This window comes from Sinohyriopsis cumingii, chromosome 15 (genome assembly GCF_028554795.1).
Source record: "Sinohyriopsis cumingii isolate HCF-2022 chromosome 15, ASM2855479v2, whole genome shotgun sequence".
Classification (NCBI taxonomy): Eukaryota; Metazoa; Mollusca; class Bivalvia; order Unionida; family Unionidae; genus Sinohyriopsis; species Sinohyriopsis cumingii.
Genome location: NC_142975.1, coordinates 26,529,748 through 26,549,578, shown reverse-complemented (window position 1 = coordinate 26,549,578; position 19,831 = coordinate 26,529,748). Strand labels below are relative to the sequence as shown.

General features: G+C 36.4%; 1 protein-coding gene across 2 annotated transcripts in view; it reads left to right on the top strand.

Annotated features, from left to right (window-relative positions):
• Nucleotides 1-19,831, top strand: part of LOC149781445 (cathepsin L-like) — a 78,583-nt gene that overhangs the window by 32,087 nt on the left and 26,665 nt on the right. Inside the window, exons 2-4 of one of the 2 annotated variants that reach the window (XM_089935523.1) lie at nt 10,156-10,352; nt 11,291-11,338; nt 16,719-16,832. In XM_089935523.1, the coding sequence (XP_089791649.1) occupies nt 10,294-10,352; nt 11,291-11,338; nt 16,719-16,832 (221 nt within the window). In that variant the 5' untranslated portion in view covers nt 10,156-10,293. Of the gene's footprint in view, nt 1-10,085; nt 10,353-11,290; nt 11,339-16,718; nt 16,833-19,831 lie in introns of both variants that reach the window. The other variant, XM_089935524.1, reaches the window with a different exon arrangement.

The window sequence follows — 19,831 nt, the reverse complement described above, 5'->3', positions numbered from 1 at the left end:
TATATCCTCAGATGGCTCCTGATGCCCATTTATTCTCAACGAAACTTCAGAAACTCCAAGTGTATCAAATACCATTGGATTTCTTTCCTGATTATCTATTCTAGCACGGTATTGAAATGCAATGAAAATATGTCGTGGTGCTGATACTCCTTGTTGCGATGATATATGCCATGTAAACAACCCGCCGTGATCACCTTGAATAACGTCTGTGGTTGTTGTTTTCCAGGATAGCAGTGATTTACCGCCCGTGTCCATAAAAGACAACAGTCGTTGTTCTTCGGTGATTGACGGAGACAACACTGGCATCCACAACCACAGTTTAGTTAGTATTATTTGACCAGCGGCAACAGCAGCATCTCGCCAGATAGCGTCATTATCATCAGGTTTTCGCACAAGTACAACTGTGTGTTTGGCACCGAATATGACCTTGTGGACATCTCTGCAGAATCCAAAGATGTGAGACAATGGAATCACACCTGAGAACTCTTCATCTCCACTTAACATCGATCTACGTGTTGCAAAACCCAAATTAAAATTTTCGTTCATCGATGCAACTTCGGTACCACCAGCATTCATTGTTACATTCCTGTTCTCGGGGCTGTCGGTTATATCCTTTGCAAACATCATTGATGGTCCGGCTGATCTGGTGTAATCATCCGAGTATCTTGCCAACCCGAGAATTGTTGTGGCAACGTCGACGTTATCATGAATTGTTTCAATTTCTTTTCCATCTATCATATAAGTAGCGGATTTAAATAACGCCATGATCCCGTTGTTAACAAATCCAACTCGGTCGCCGATTCCGTAGTTAGTGTTATCATTCTTTAAAAGCCTACCTTCAACTTCGATGAAGGCCTCAGCGGGCAAGAAGTATCTACTTGTATCCTGGACCTGTAGTTCAATTCTTCCCCGTTGGTTAGGATTACGTGCTTCATAAGAATAATATTGAAAATCACGTACAGAATCATCTTTAAGTACTGGTTTGGACATATCAAACGCGTCATTGGATTTTCGTGCAAACATTATTATTATTTGTGATGGTCTAATTAAAATGTTATCGTCACCGGAAACCACTACCAGCTATCAAATTAGCAGTTACACTATCTTGCAACGCTTTGGAGGTAATTCCCGCTGTTGCGATCTCAGCTAATTTCTGATTTACGGCCTTATTTACTACGCTACTAACATTTGCCGGCATAGCTTCAGTGGATGGTAGTTTTACTGGCGCCAACCTCTTGACTGGGTTTTTTTTTTGTATCAGCTGTGCTAGTCGATCCTTGATTGATTGAAATGCTTTTCCGGCAAGACTACCAACAGTGCCAATGGCTTTATCCTTGACAACATCAGCGGCTTTCATCGCGAATTGTTTTGCTAACGGTCCAGCTTTCGGAGCGATTCTTGTGACTAAATCCCTAACAACATCACCGACTCCATCTCCGTAAACAACCTCGTATACTGGTAATCGTGAGTTTACTACTCTGACACTTCTTGGTCTGCGAAAAGAATCGTGTAGTATCATTTTATTTAATTATTGTTTCTCTAACTAAATTTACTAATCGCTGTAGTAACCATCCGCGAGTTCATCAATGAGCCCCCGGTAGATGCCAATATCCATAATGCCACGCTGAAATAGTCTCTGACAGATATCTGCGGCTTCATTTATAATTTCCGGAGAGTTATTTCCGGCACGTCTTCCTCCGATGAGAACTTCCAACCGTGATACGTCATTGACGATATTATCAGGGCAGGGAATAAAACCGGATCCTAAACCGCTCCCGGATTTCTCTCCAGGGTCACTAAAAAATTCCTCTTTGGTATCCCCCTCCGAGGATGGCTGTGGTTGTTGTTGTTGTGGTTGTGGTTGTTGTTGTTGTGGTTGTTGTTGTTGTTGTTGTTGTCGTTGGCGTTGTTTATTTACTATCTCTTTCACTTCCGCATTAAATTTTATGTATCCGGGATCGCTTACATCAACGGGTAAATCCTGCATGCCAAAATATACCGCCTTTGCCCATTTCCAGAAGGTATTAATTTTTTCTTTATGTTTTTTTAGTAAAAAATCTCCTCTGTTATTAAAATTTTTTAAAGTAAAAATGGGAAGATCCCCTCTTATTTTTTTAAAACCGGCTTTCGTAAACCACTCCCGAGGTGTTTCTTTCTCGGTCTGCTGCAACGGAGAAGGAAGCCGATATAATTCTTCTGTTTCTGTTGGCGTTGCGACGACTTCCAGTTCTTGTTCTGTTGGCGTTGCGACGACTTCCGGTTTAGCTGTTTTCCGAGTTGGTTTTTTATGTCGCTTTGTCTGTCGCATTTGGACATCAAATCGATCTGATCCTGACATATACTCTCGATAAAATACATCACTGGTATCTAACCGTTCGATACCCTGTTTTATTTTATAAATTCCATCGAGAAATTGTTGCTTAGACATCTTTTGATTAGGATCTTTTATAAATTTTTCTCGAGAGTGATATGCCCTAGCAGCGTCAGCACCAAAAGCAATTATTTCATCTCTATTTCTGACTGGACGATTTTTAATTTCATCCACAAACCCTTCAACGAAATCCGTTTTATAATTAAATCCTTTGATCGGTTTCGGTTGAGCCTTCCTAAGTTCTTCTATCGCTTGAAGAAGACTTTGTTGCGGTTTATCAGGATCAGGTTTTCCTATGATAGCAGTTTTTATTGTTTCAGTAGCTTTGGTCACGGGTTTAAATAATTCCTCCGCGGATTCTGCAAAGCCTTCCCGTGCTTGCTGTCTTAGTTGTAATTTTTGTCTGACACTATCACGGACAGGAAGAAATTTCTGAATTGCTTCGAGACGTTCTCGAGCTAATCTAGTAGTAAGTGCTTCTTCGATATTTGCCATTATTTATTTGTCAATGATTTAATTCCGCTAACATAAAAATGTTTTTCCTTGGAAACTCATTTCGTAGAGCAGCAGAGGGGGCTGGACCGACCATGGATTTTTCAATAACGACCCCGCCACGGAAACTGTTTCAGATTTATTGAAGTAACCCAAGTTGTCAGTGCAAACTCAACGAGTTTGTCCCTGGAAACTCGAAGAGTTTTCGGGGGACATTTTTTTTTGTTTTGTATTCTGAATAGAAGGGTTTATTTCGTCAAAATCGAAGAATAGTTTCATAAAGGGTTTTTGTTTAAAAAGTTAGTTTCGGTCTGTTCGCCCCCTCTGCTGCTCTTTGTGGTTTGTTTAGCTATAAGAATGTTGGATTGATGCTCTTTCATTTCTTACTATCCCTCTCATGAACGTTGCGGCTCGAAAACCGTGTGGGGGATGTTTTCCTTCACGTCCGCGCTTTCACTTTAAGAACCGGGTTGTTCCCAGTCTAGCCATCCATTGTCGACTCATCCTCCTAAGAAGATGTGCTCCAAACTAGCTAAGCTCAACGAAGCCTACGTGAATTTGCATAGGGTCAGACACAGTCTGATACCGAAGCCAGAAGAAATAGAGAATGTGAGAATGTTAAAAATCACTGAAGACCTGATAGAAGAGCTCTTCAGAGAAGAAATGAACAAGGAGAAAGAAGAATGGACAGAGAAGTACAGACTTCAGAGACAGCAGCAACAGCAGCAACAACAACAGCAACAGCAGCAACCTGAAGCTGACAGAGGCTTTGTCGATTGTCGTATCGACACCAAAGAATTCTTCTTCTCTTTCCGAAGAAGCAGACCTATCGCCAGAAAGTCTATCCTCAGAGGACATCGCATTCTTAGAAACTAAAAAGAATGCCATAACAAAACAAAAAACAGCCCTTTTCAGGGCTACCCAATACTCTAGAAAAGAAATAACGATAGATTTGCCAATGTGTGAAGGTAGAGTAGTGTGAAAATAAACACTAACTCTTTCTAAATATTTTGAGGGTATGTGTTAGTGTGATTGTGTTTATAAGTGATAAAGTAGGTTGGTGTGGATAGTAGATTAAAATGATGTTTGTTTTGTTTTTTTTTTTGGGCTGCTTGAGGTGTATATTTGGGGTTAGATTGGATTGCTTTGCGTATGTGGATAGTCTATTGAAGTGATGGGTAGCATAAAAAAGTGAGCGAGTGTTTCTTTTAGGTCCGCGCGTTGTTGATGTTTTTTTGGTCATGATCTAGGTAAGATGAATTTTATGTTATTAGGGGGATGTTTTCCTTCACGTCCGCGCTTTCAATATAAATTGAAACTCGTTCGGCAGTCCAGCTACCCTTGTTGATTGATCAACACAGCTAGAAGAATGACTAGCAGAATAGTGAAACTGTTAGAACTCCAGATGCACCTGGAATATGCCAGGCGGATAGTAAACGAACTATCAGCGGAGGCTATAGTAGAAGAAGCAAGAATAAAGAAGGAAGAAGAGGAGAGAAGACAGAGGGAAGAGGAGGAAAAGAAAAGAGAAGAGATGATGTCGTTTAATATTCCTGAAACAGAGGATTGGGGTGCTGAAGCGAATCATCCTCCCTCTGCGCTCCCCAGAAGAAAGGTGAAAGAAGACTGGGGAAGAAGATGCGTGTGCGGCGCCAGGCCAGGAAGGTGCAACCATTAAATAGGTGCATCTGGAGTTTAAAAAAACAGCCCTTTTCAGGGCTACCCAATACTCTAGAAAAGAAATAACGATAGATTTGCCAATGTGTGTAGGTAGAGTAGTGTGAAAATAAACACTAACTCTTAATTAAGATATTGTGAGGGTATGTGTTAGTGTGTTTGTGTGTTTGTAAGAGCTCAGGTATGTTTGTGTGAATAGTAGATTATGGGTTTCTTAGCAAATGTGGAGAGTATAGTTGGGGTTATATTATATGAAATGAAAAAGTAGGGGGATGTTTTCCTTCACGTACGCGCGATGTTGGGTCATCATCTAGGTAAGATCCATTTTATGTTTTAGGGGGATGTTTTCCTTCACGTTCGCGCTTTTCGTATAAGAACCCACAGTATTCGTTGTTCAAACCATTCTGCAAAGAATACAAAGAAGATGGCGTCAAACCACCTTAACAAAATGGAAAAATTGCAAAACGTTATGGACAATTTAGGAATGTTTGAGCAAATGTTGGTTAACCTAAACGAGGATCACTACTCATATAGTCCCCATAGAGTGAAGATGGAGATAAACAATTTACGAAAAATGAAGGTAATCATTAGTGATCTGTTGAAAGAAATCAAGGAGGAAAAGGAGGATGAAGAGGAAAGGATAAGGATGAGAGAATGGAATGAAAAAATTGAAAAAGAAGAAGAAAATGAAAAGAGGAAGAAAGAAGAGGAGGAAGAGAAGAAGAAAGAAGAGGAGAAGAAAAAAAAGAAAGAGAAGAAGAGTGTAGGAGATAAAATAAGAACTTGGTGGAGGAAAAGAAGAAATTAGAAGAAGAAGAAGAAAACCCAAAGGCCCTTTTCAGGGCCAGCCATATTTCTCGAAAAGAGATAGTCTTTGAATTGCCTACCCCTTTTTTAAATTTAAATTTAAATTTAAATTTAAAAAAAACTTTTAAAAAAAAAAAAATCCCATGTTAAATTTCCCTTGTACGTATAGTATCCCACGATTTATTCCCATGTTAAATTCCCCTTGTACGTATAGTATCCCACGATTTATTCCCATGTTAATTCCCCTTGTACGTAAAGTGTCCCACGATTTTTCTCCATGTTAAATTTCCATTATACGTAAAGTGTCCCCATTCACTACTACTGCATAATGTACTGTATAATATGTACTGTATAATGTGTACTGTGTAATATGAACTGCATAATGCACTGTGTAATATGTACTGCATAATGCACTGTATGATGTGTACTGTATAATGTGTACTGTGTAATATGTACTGTTGTTGTTGTTGTAGGGTTTAACACCATTTTTCAGCACACGATAGGCTATACATGGCTGCCAGTATTAATGGTGGAGGAAGAACCCAGGAAAACCCTGGAAAGAACCACCGACCCACGAGAAGCTACTGGCAAGCTTTCTCACATACCTACATTAGCCGAATCCATAATAAGTACTGTATAATATGTACTGCAAAATGTACTGTATAATATGTACTCTATAATATATACTGTAAAATTTGTACTGTATAATGCACTGTATGATATGTGCTGTATAATATATACTGTATAATATGCACTGTATATTGTGTACTGTATTATGCACTCTATAATATGCACCCTATAATGCAATGTATAATGTGTACTGTATAATATGCACTGTATAATGTGTACTGTATAATGTCTATTGTATAATATGTACTGTATAATGTGTACTGTATAATGTGTACTGTATAATATGCACTGTATAATGTGTACTGTATTATGCACTCTATAATATGCACCCTATAATGCAATGTATAATGTGTACTGTATAATATGTAGTGTATAATATGCAATGTATAATGTGTACTGTATAATGTGTACTGTATAATTCACTGTATGATGTGTACTGTATAATATGTACTGTATAATATGTACTGTATAATGCACTGTATAAGGTGTACTGTATAATATATACTGTATTATGTGTACTGTATAATGTGTACTGTATAATATGTACTGCATAATGTGTACTGTATAATATGTACTGTATAATGTGTACTGTATAATGCACTGTATAATGTGTACTGTATAATATATACTGTATAATGTTTATTGTATAATGTGTACTGTATAGCACTGTATAATGTGTACTGTATAATCTGTACTGTATAATATGTACTGTATGATGTGTACTGTATAATGCACTGTATGATGTGACTGTATAATATGTACTGTATAATATGTACAGTATAATGTGTACTGTATAATGCACTGTATAATGTGTGCTGTATAATATATACTGTATAATGTGTACTGTATAATGCACTGTATGATATGTACTGTATAATATGTACAGTATGATGTGTACTGTATAATATACTGTATAATGTCTACTGTATAATATGTACTGTATGTGTACTGTACAATGTCTACTGTACAATATGTACTGTATAATGTGTACTGTATAATGTCTACTGTATAATATGTACTGTATGATGTGTACTGTACAATGTCTACTGTATATTATGTACTGTATAATGTGTACTGTATAATATGTACTGTATGATGTGTACTGTATAATATACTGTGTAATATGTACTGTATAATGTGTATTATTCACTATATATTATGTAGTGTATATAATCTATAATATGTACTGAATAATATATACTGTATAATATGTACTGTGTGATGTGTACTGTATTATGCACCCTATAACATGCACTGTATAATTTAATATATAATATGTACTGTATAATGTGTACTGTGTTACGCACCCTATACTATGTACTGTATAGTGCCATGTATAATATGTACGGTATAATCTGTAAATTTATTTGTCACATTCGAAATTGTTGCCTGCCCAGCAACTTGACATTGTCTACTTAGTGTATTTGCTTGGAATGCTTTTTGTTTGTTTTTGTTGTTGTTTTTAAAATGGATTTTGTTTTTTGTTTCAATAGATATTTGACCCAAGTTTAGCATATAATGAAAGTCAATAGTTTTTTTAAAAAAAATTTATTTACTGTTTTATTTTTCTTATTTTTGGGGGCTGGGTGGGTTGTTTATACCATGCCACCAATGGTGATATCATTGTTTTGAAGAGCTACCCTGCGTGTTGTATGAAGCTTTTAAGAGAGAGAGAGAGAGAGAGAGAGAGAGATGGGGGGGGGGGGGGAACTGTTGTATATCAAGAGCATGCGTATTTCGTTTCATTTCAATTGATCCCAATTAGTTTTCTCGCCGTGAAAGACAGGCAAGACATAGATCTGACTGATGGATTGGTGGATGGATTATTGGCAATATTCATGACTGTTAAAGTTATAAATATACTCATTGCAATGTCTTGTACATTTTGCAGGAAATATATAAACATCCTCTTGACTATACTTGTATTGAATTCTCTGTGAATACAACACGACAGGTAAATAAATAATCTGTGTATACAACACGACCGATAAAGAAATAATCTGTGTACACAATACGACAGATAAAGAAATATTATGTATATACAACACGCTAGATAAAGAATGTATACAACACGACATATAAAGAAACAATCGGTGTATACAACACGACAGATAAAGAAATAATTGGTGTATACAACACGAATGATAAAGAAATAATCTGTGTATACAACACGACATATAAATAAATTATCTGGGGTAGTTTGAGTTTCTTTTTCATATTATATTACATATGGCAGATGTATTCACAAACTGTCCAGTTGTATTAATATTGAAATCTTTTGCATACTTCATAGTCCTATCAAACGTATACAGTCAAAATATTTTCCTTTCCTGTATTATTTCCACTTAATATCTGTGAGGAAGAATACAGATATTTAATTCAGTCACCTTCATTCTGTGAGAGAGAGAGAGAGAGAGAGAGTAAATCTGCATCTTTCACACGAGTTTGAATCTGTTATTGAATGTTTCACAGTATCACTAATTACAGAGAGTATTCCTACGAGATCAATATCAATTGAGTACGGAATGAATAAAATAATGCGTTATACATGCACATTTTCCGTGCCATTAGTATATTTGTCAGATGTCGCTTTGAAGTTGTTACATGTAATAGCGTTAAGCATGTGCATCTGTGTGTATATTTATGAGTAATCATTGGTATAAAGCAATTTAATATACCAGTAATAGTGATATATTAAATTTTGATCCGCCCATGGCACAATAATACGCATATATAAACATTCTCGTGACCGTGTGTCGTTGACTCAAGATAAATGATAAATTTCCACACATTAATCATTAGTGACGTATGAAAATAATGATAAAAAGTATTACTAATCCCCGTTTCCTAATGAATTTAATATGGTACACATTTTCATGGCATCCTTTCTGCTTTCTGTTCCTCCTGTCCCTCTCATGCATAACCGACAAACTACGCAGAAGTGTGGAGTGAGAGAGAAAAGGAATTTGGGCTGGAATAAATCCTTGAAATAAAAATTACACCAAGTAACTTACAAGAATATTGTTCCTCGTAACGATATGTGTGCACATTCCTTGGGATTTATCTACAGTGTTTATCAATGATGCAGAGTTGCAAACATGTCGACATTATACGGAAAATTTCTCGTCTACTGTGATGTATTTAATGTTTTGTTGTTGTGTTTGTTGTTTCTTAAACATATTATGATGTTCAAAAAATCGATTATTATTAATTAAATATGAAAATGTCCAAAGGCCCCCCGCCCCCGCTGTCTCTCTCTCTCTCTCTCTCTCTCTCTCTCTCTCTCTCTCTGGACAATCGTAGTAAAGATACGGGCTAAAATCTATGAAATGACGAGCTTAGAGGATTTTCGCTTGTGATGGTAAAAGTTAAGTAAAACCGAGCAAAGGATGAGAGAGAGTTTTAAAGTCAAACCGACCAGAGAGAGAGAGAGAGAGAGAGAGAGAGAGAGAGAGAGAGAGTTATGGTCGGTGGTACGGTTACTAAAGCAGAATAATGATTAAGATCAATTGTAAATATATTTAAATATTTTAGTTACCTATTGTTGGTTCGTCATTTTGCTTAGTTTCTATTCCACATTAATTTCCATGCACCGGTACGTGAATGGCTAAGCGTTCATGTGAATGGCGTAGCTAACCAAGGAGTTTGTAGTGCACTATTTCCATTATTAGAACCATCTTTCATGTTTAAATCATAAATGTGTGTATTATATTGATTTAATCAATGTGAAGAAAATTAGAAACTAAAAAAGGAAACAATATATATATATATATATATATATATATATATATATATATATATATATATATATATATATATATATATATATTGCTACAAATACGGACCCATTTTACCCTATTACAAAACGACCACTTTTTGTTAATTTTGGGGGGTATTTTTTGGGGTCATTGTCATATATTTGTTGCTGTACTTTAAAATGGATGAGGCATGAAATATGATATTGTCATAAGGTATTGAGTAACTTGTGTTATCACTGGTGACTGTTGAACATGTATGTACATACTGAGTTAATCTGACTAATACTGACGTGTGATGAACTTCAAGCAAGTACTGATATGTAAATAATAGTTGCCCCTTATCTGTCTAGGTCGTCAGATATGCAAGGGAATACACAACGTATATTTGAAATATATAATCTACTGCTGATATTTCTTCAGGAGTCTGAGTTATTATAAACCAGCCTGGACACACTAAATCCCACATCCAGGAGCAGATACCTCAAAGGAAGACATCACATTCACTCTGTACTGGTGGCAAATTAACAGCGTCTGGCTTAAACACGCAACCCAACCATTATGAATGCCACAAACATGATCTGTGCCGGAATAATTCTAGTAATTTCCATTTCCATCGGGTAAGGTTTTTGTTTTAGTTAATACAGTGGATTGTTGTCTAATGCAGTTAAAATGTATATGTCCATTTCACTGTAACTAGTAAGACCTTATATTAAGATAAATTTAGTAATAAATTAGATTGGTATATACTTTTTGTATTTACTTTGACATTTTGATTGTATGATCCTTAGTGCATTTACCGTAATGTAGACACATAAGTACATAAACAAAGAGACGTATAATCTGACCTTAAAGAAAGGCAAAGTACTATGTAACAAAAAGATGTATAATCTGACCTTAAAGAAAGGCAAAATAATATGTAACAAAAAGATGTATAATCTGACCTTAAAGAAAGGCAAAATAATATGTAACAAAGAGATGTATAATCTGACCTTAAAGAAAGGCAAAATAATATGTAACAAAGAGATGTATAATCTGACCTTAAAGAAAGGCAAAATAATATGTAACAAAGAGATATATAATCTGACCTTAAAGAAAGGCAAAATAATATATAACAAAGAGACTTTTAATAATTAACGTAGTACAAATACCTTCCTTGTTTCGATTCATCATCTACTGAGTGGAGAACGCGATCATGCAATCCCCACCCTCTTGGCCACAGAACATTTATTTATTACAAGTTTAATTTTGTATATTATAACTCCTAAATGTAATGGAAAGTAATATGAATGTAATTCCGTAAGTAAATGTCACGATTGTAAGATGGAAAGCGTTCAAGTTATAAATATTTGTATTTTAATATGTTTTAGTTTAGGTGAAATCACGTAATGATTCACACATAGTCAATCATATTATTAATCAGAGGTTAATTGAACATGCCAATAAACATCAGTCTATTGACATTTTGTTATAAGTCAGTTATTAATTTATATTTCCAACAGGAAAATAAGAAATTAAAACTCAAACTAACTATGCCTCCTCCCATGTCTCTTTTCAGTCAGTCCAAATATCTGGAGGACGTTGAGTCCACTCTGGTCATTTTTCAGTGAGTAGAATATGGATACATCTTGTTATTTGCAATTAAAGAGAGAGAGAGAGAGAGAGAGAGAGAGAGAGAGAGATGACGTGATGATAATGGCAATAATAAGGTCCTTATGTTCCAAAGGGCTTAGGGTTAAAGCCAGTCATAAAAATTGCTCATACTAAAATTAGTCCAAATGGTTGGCGACAGCCATTAATCCGCTACTATATATTTATGGTCGTTTGAATATGTCAGAAACATTTTTACTCTTTTGGTGTTGGTGGGGATCTGTTGTTAATGGTGAATCAGTTGTCGGCCTCCCATGTTCATGCATAGATAACAGAGATCAAGGTTTACACGAATACGTTGTGTCAATTGTATTTATAAATAATTTTGTATTTCTTACGAGACCTTGATCTGATGTGCTGGGTCAATCATTTGGATTAGAGACTGCCAAATGAAAGTGCAGTCAATTTGTGGTTAATTCCCATTATGAAACCCTACTGGATATTTAAATATATCACATTATGTCAATTCTTTATTTAGTTTCTGTTGAACTCTATGACCTATTTACTTTACAAAGATACCAGTCCTTAAGAAAGCGTGATGAGTTATGCAATTCATGACGCATGGCGCATTTCCTTTAATATATAATGGAGACTATCCATAAGAATCCATCATCATACAGTACAGTCTGTCTTGTAAGTTTAAAATGATATTTTCGTAGTTATATCCAGTTACAACAAGATGAGGTGAATTAGGTGTGGGGTAGTGGTATATCGTCTGTCTTGGAAGTTTGGGTGTGAATTAGGTGTGGGCTTGTGGTATATCGTTTCTGATCACAATACAAAGACTTTCTCATTCACATCCTTTACCTCAAACAATAAATACCAGTAACGCCAACATTAAATTCACACAATCAGTAGGAAACCTAGGTGTTACTCTGGACAGTACTCTCACATTGCACCAGCATGTCATGAACATATGCAAGGCTGCATATCTTGAGCTGAGACGCATCAGCTCAGTTCGCAAATATCTTTCAGTTGATGCCACTAAAACACTTGTGTGTTCATTAGTACTTTCAAGACTGGACTATTGTAACTCAATTCTGTCTGGTTCATCTCAATATCTACTCCAGAAACTTCAAAAAGTTCTAAACACAGCTGCTCGGATCATACTTAGAGTACCACGATCAGAGCACACCTCCCCGCTGCTCTGTACCCTACACTGGCTATCCATTCGATCCCGAATCAAACACAAAATTTGTTCTCTGTGCTACGTTTCACTGTCGGACTCTAGTCCAACATACCTATCCGATGTCACCCACGTGTACACACCAGCAAGATACTTACGCTCCTCCTCTGACAATCGTATACCCATTATTCCCACTATGAAAACAAAGTCATATGGACAGCGTTCTTTTGCATACCAAGGCCCAGCAACGTGGAATGAATTGCCCACTGAACTTAGACACAAAGACACAGTGATCACATTCAAGAGGGCCCTCAAAACTCACTTATTTTGATTGCAAGAACAAACTTAAAGATCTAATAATGTTTCCTACCTGAAATATTCTCAGCATATTTTTTATTTGTTAATGTTTTTTTCTAATTTCATGGTGTTTGTTTTTGTAATAATATTATTATGTTTTTTATCTTATAGGTGTTGTCTAATGTTGTAAAGCGCTTAGAACTTCTAAAGATTAGGCGCTATACAAAGTCCTCATTATTATTATTATTATTATTATATCGTCTGTCTTGGAAGTTTGGGTGTGAATTATGTGTGGGTTTTTGGTATATCGTCTCTCTTGGAAGTTTGGGTGTGAATTAGATGTGGGCATGTGGTATGTCATCTGTCTTGGACATTTGGGTGTGAATTAGGTTTGGAGTTGTGGTATATCGTCTGTCTTGGACAGTTTGGTGTGAATTAGGCGTGGGGTAGTTTTATATCGTCTGGTTTGGAAGTGTGGGTGTGAATTAGGCGTGGGCTAGTGGTATATAATCTTGGAAGTTTGGGTGTGAGTTAGGTGTGGGCTAGTGCTATATCGTCCGTCTTAGACATTTGGGTGTGAATTAGGTGTTGGCTTGTGGTATATCGTCTGTCTTGGAAGTTTGGGTGTGAGTTTGGTGTGGGCTTGTGGTATATCGTCTGTCTTGGACGTTTCGGTTTGAGTATGGTGTGGGCTAGTGGTATATCGCGTGTCTTGGAAGTTTGGGTGTGAATTAGGTGTGGGCTTGTGGTATATCGTCTGTCTTGGAAGTTTGGGTGTAAATTATGTGTGGACTAGTGATATAGCGTCTGTGTTGGAAGTTTAGGTGTGAATTGAGTGTGGGCTAGTAGTATGTCGTCTGCCTTGCACGTTTGGGTGTGAATTAGACGTGGGCTGGTGGTATATCGTCTGTCTTGGAAGTTTGGGTGTGAATAAGGTGGGTCCAGTTGTTATATTGTCTGTCTTGAATGTTTGGGCGTGACTTAGGTATGGGCTTGTAGTATATGGTCTGTCTTGGAAGTTTGGGTGTGAATTATGTTTGGGCTTGTGGTATTTCATCCATGTCTTTTTTAATGTTATTGTTGTAGGGTTTAACGCCATTTTTCAGCACATGATAGGCTATACATGGCTGCCAGTATAAATGGTGGAGGAAGAACCCTGGAAAACCCCGGGAAGAACCACCGACCCACGAGAAGCTACTGGCAGGCTTTCTCATGTACCAACGTTAGCCGAGGCTGAGACTCGAACTCACGCAGATTAATAGAGTGGTGATCACAGTGTGACACATTAATGGTAAACTATAAGTGTTTTCATCCATATTTGCATAGCAAAGAATTAAAATTAGTTATTTGTTATTTTACTGGCAAAACACGAAGAATTTAAGGTAGGTATAGCTGTGAAAAAAATTAGACGTACGATCCCCCCCCCCACAAACAAACAAAAACTGAGTGAAACATAGTCTCCTATTCCATTGAGACTATTATTCTTTAACAGTCTGTTTTTTTTTGGCTGACCTTTATGGAAAGCTGTTAGTACAAAGGTCATATTCTAGTGCAACCTACACTCACCAACCCACCCTTCTCGAGACCTTTTTTTGGGCAAGAAACTTGGGTTCAGTCTCAAAATCGTAAAATGTTGATATTTAATAAGATTAATTAGACCATAGTTAGAATTATAAACATTGCAGGATTAATTTTAATTCTCCTAGTAGCCCACTAAATCTCAATAATACTGATTTACTTCAAGTGTCCTATTTGGCCCAGTATTCTGAAGGGTTTTTGAGCACAACCCTTTGACTAGGAGACCAGACATTTTTACATTTTGTAATTATATTTTTAATAAAGTTCTTGTTATGTAGCCTTCGTGATATTCTTAACTTTGGTTCATCGACTAGGACGTTATTTGTCAACGATGTCAATGCGCTCCAAGTACCATTTTTTTGTTTTGTTTTTGTAGTCTCGGAACCTGAGTTCGAGCTTCGTACTCGACAAATTAGTGAAAACTTGGATTGGGAAATGAATGTTGCAATATTTAATAATCAAGATTTAATATGCACGATAAAAAATATATGCAAAAGATACAGTTGATAACACGAGTTAATATAAAATTTAAAAGTAATGTACCGGATTTTTTTATATTGATCCCTTGAATTACGGATATCATTTTGTTCACAAAATAAGTAGCGAAAGTGAACACCCAAGGTCTATTGTTTTGATTCATCTCGAACACAAATTGACAGATGAAGTTAAAACAAGAGTAAAAAATGCAAATAGAGCAAAATCGATTGCTCACCAAAAGCCGTATTCTTTATATTCCATATTGTTCCCCACTACCCCTCAAGACCTACCCACACTCCATAACAGTGACTATAATAGCCCAAAAGCCGTTATGTGACTCTGGGGATATAGCCCAGAAGCAGTTATGTGACTCTAGGGTAATAGCCCAAAAACCGTTATGTGACTCGATGGTAATAGCCACAAAACCGTTATGTGACTCCCCAAATGCCTTTATGTGACTTTAATATTCCCTCAAAATATTTTGTGACTTTACTGCAATAGCTCTTTAATATTCCCCAAAAATATTATGTGACTCTACTGCAATAGCTCTTTAATATTCCCCAAAAATATTATGTGACTCTACTGCAATAGCTCTTTAATATTCCCCAAAAATATTATGTGACTCTACTGCAATAGCTCTTTAATATTCCCCAAAAATATTATGTGACTCTACTGCAATAGCTCTTTAATATTCCCCCAAAATATTATGTGACTCTACTGCAATAGCTCTTTAATATTCCCCAAAAATATTATGTGACTCTACTGCAATAGCTCTTTAATATTCCCCAAAAATATTATGTGACTCTACTGCAATAGCTCCAAAACTGTTGTATAACTGCTGTAATAGTCCAAAAGCTCTTATGTGACCCTGCAGTGATGCGTTATGCAACTCTAGGGTAACAGCCCAAAAGCCGTTATGTAACTCTAGGGTAATAGTTCAAAACTACTTCACTTTCAGGAAATTTTGGAGTAAAGAATTCCGACTAAGGTCGTCACTTTAAATTCACATTGCTTCTAAAGTGTACGCCTTAATTATTCTGCTCAATTGTAGGCAGCGGTTCCTAAATTTTCCCCAAGATAATAATTTCTTCCATCAGATTTATACAGCATATAATCTGTGAACTATGGGGTATATCAATTTCCCTTTGAAAATGATAATTTGACATGGGTTCCTATCAAGAGGTTATGGTTGATAGCTCAAATGTTTTCATTCTCATGACAGCGTAGCAATGCCCCTGTCCAAAACTCACTCAGTCATACATTTTAGCCTTTCAAGTTTTAACACTGACACCGGGGGGGGGGGGGAGATACAATTTAGTTATGTAATATTTCAAAATGTTAATGAAACTAAACATTTTGTACGTTTGACCACTGCCCCTTCTCCTTCCATGGACTTCATAGGAGGGAGTCAAAAACTGTCCCTCCTTCTCCAAGAGACAGGGTTAGGAGCGAAGAATAGGTAACCCCGCCCCCCATGCAGATGACTATCGTATAAGGAAGACAACCGATTATATTCGAGAAATTATACAGCAGTGTATGGAAGATGTGGTCACACACGAACGGACAAACGGACTATCACATTTACCTCACATATTCGTGTAATAATGAGAAGACTGTCCGTGTCATAGACGTGTTAACATTTCAGAAGACTGATCAGAGTTGAATAAATCCATTATGCTAATCTGAGTCTAATGAATTAAACAATGACGCAGAGAGGTTGAACATTGGTTCTACTGGCTTAGACTTGAATCTCCCGATATTTCACAAATGCACACACCATGAGTATATATGACATATTCATAAGCAAAATCTCTTCTACAAGTACTGACAAAACATTAATTTTTTTTTAAACGTATAGGTTGTGGAAGGCAGAATATGGGAAGCAGTACCTATCAGATGAAGAGGAAGGCACAAAGTTTCAGATTTTCCGTGATAATCTGAAGTGGATTAACCAGCTTAATGATGAATACAGGCGAGAACTTATTCCTAGTAGTTGTTAGTACTAGTAGTAGTAGCTAGAAAGTGTTTTTTTTGGCAATAATATTAGCAGTATTAATTAATGTGGAATATTAGTGCTTATAGTACTAGTAGACTAATTATTAGTCCGAGTTTCCTCTGACCCTTGCCACCACATTTTTGATTTTTTATATTTGGACATTAATGTTGGGGTGTAGGGTCAGAGTTCACTGCCTATCGAAAAGTTGGAATTCGCCGACAGCATTTGGTGTCGGCATAGGGTAGCTGCTTAGTAGCCGGCTTAGTAGATTTGAACGACCTTTCATCGAGATATACCTGCATGAAATCGATAGGAATAAGATTTATTTTCTCAGAAATTGCGAGCATAGCATTTGTTAGATCTTTAATCCGTTGACAGACAAGACGAAATTACATCGTTGCTGAAATTTGACCTGGATCTCGCCATTTGCATTTAGAGTCACATGACTAGACAAATCTCGCAACCTACATGTCAGTGACATCAGAGGTCATATAGTCACGTGACATCAACAATAATCCATCCCAGATTAGCAGTAGTAACAGTAGTGTACCGATTAGCAGTAGTAATATTAGACCGATTACCGATTAGCAATAGCAGTAATTAACCGATTAGCACCAGGAATAGTAGATAGAATAGCAGTAGCAACACTAGGCTGATTAGCTATAGCAGTAGTAGACCGATTAGCAGTAACAGTGGTAAACCGAGTAGCAGTAGCAGTAGTAGACTGATTAGTAGCAACAATAGTATACTGATTAGTAGCAACAGTAGTAGACTGATTAGCAATAGTAGTAGTAGACCGATTAGCAGTAGCAGTGGTAGACCGATTAGCAGTAGCAGTAGTAGACCGATTAGCAGTAGCAGTAGTAGAATGATTAGCAGTAGCATTTGTTAACCGAGCAGCAGTAACAGTAATAGACTGATTATCAGCAGTAGTAATAGACTGATTAGCAGCAGTAGTAGACTGATTAGTAGTAGCAGTAGTAGACCGATTTGCAGCAGCAGTAGTAGACTGATTTTGCAGTAACGTTAGTTATAGACCGATGAGAAGCAGCAGTAGTAGGTCGATTAGCAGTAGCAGTATTAGACTAATTAGCAGCAGCTGTAGTAGATAGATTGGCAACAACAGTAGTAGACTGCTTTTCAGTAGCTCTGGTAGACCGAGCAGCAGTAGCAGTAGTAGACTGATTGGCATTAGTAGTGGTAGACTGATTAGCAAAGTAGACAGATTAGCAGTATCAGTAAGAGACCGATTAGCAGTATCAGTAGTAGACCGATTTGCAGTAACATTATTAGACTGATTAGTAATAGCAGTAGTAGACTGATTAGCAGTAGCAGTAGTAGACTAATTAGCAGCAGCAGTAGCAGACTGCTTTGCAGTAGCTGTGGTAGACCGAGCAGCAGTAGCAGTAGTAGACTGATTGCCAGTTGCAGCCATAGACAAATTAGCAGTAGCAATAGTAGAGTGATTAGCACCAATAGACCGATTAGCAGTAGTAGACCATTTAGCAGTAGCAGTAGTAGACATAGTAGTAGTAGCAGTAGTAGACCATTTAGCAGCAGCAGTAGTATAAGGATTAGTAGTAGCACTAGTAGACAGATTAGCAGTAGCAGTAGTAGACTGACTAGTAGGAGCAGTTGTGGACTGATTAGCAGTTGTAAACGTATTAATAGTAGATGTGGTGGTAGTTGGAAATAATGGGTTGATATGATAGTAGTAGTAGCAGTATTATTTGTAGATTGATTAGTAGTAGTAGTGATAGTAGTAGTAGTTGTGGTAGGCCTGGCTTAATTAGGTTATGCTTTGGGTTATTGCATGTCTGGCCTATTGAGCCAACCCATGGCATGACGTGTGTGCTAATTTTATGGCCCTGACTAGAAATCCCTTGCAAGCATGCGATAAGGCTGCACCCATGTTATTATTTTAAACAATAACGAAGTATGTATATATTGTTCAAATGACAAAACAAGATTTCAAAGCACACTTGGTAGTTTATAGTTCTAGGAAAGGAATGTTCGATGCTGCTGATTGAAATTTTCTTTTAAAAAGAACCTCCTTATGATTGAAACCTGAGAGCTATGACATATCAATCTGCACAAATTTCAGTCTTTTTAAACATGACCCATACTTTTTACATTTTACCATGATTAAGATAGAAATTAGTCAAACAAAATCATCATTGGTTTTTAATTAACTCTAGCTGAGTCAGTTATTACAGTGACTTAGAACTAAAACGAAGGAAATACTTGTTTTAAAAGATCTTCCGGAAAATCTATAACAGGAAACCAATATAATAATACTTTTACCATGAGACAGAAAGTAGTCAAACAAAATCAACACTTCTTTTTAATTAACTCAGAGTCACATAAACTACTCTAAAAAATCAACACTTGGTTTTAATTAACTCAGAGTCAGTATTTTATGCTGATTAAGACAGAAACGAAACCACAACTTGTTTTTAATGGTCTTGCAGAAAATCAGTCAAACAAAACAAATATAAGGTTATAGTTTTTGTATTAGGGGATCCTATGACTGATAGAACTATGACCAAAAGTTTTTATGACTAAAAAGTTCTTGTGTCCATGCATGAACAACTATATTGTAGATCAGTATTATCAAGCTATGGCTGTCTTTGTCCTCCATGATTGCATGAACAACTATACTGTTGGTCACTGTTATCGTTCTTAATTAATCCATATCAACTAAACTCCACTTCATTATTGTGAAACTTCTTCAATGTCCATTATTGTTTGAAATTATTATTATTATTATTATTATTATTATTATTATTATTAGTACTAGTAGTAGTAGTAGCAACAGCAGTATACATATTTGTAGTAGTACCATTGCTATTTAACAAAGTCGATTTAATGTCATAATGCAGGTTTTTATTGTTTGATATTATATTTTGCAACTCTCAATAATATTTTGAAAGATTAGATACATAGTTTAACATTTAATTAAAACACACTTCCCA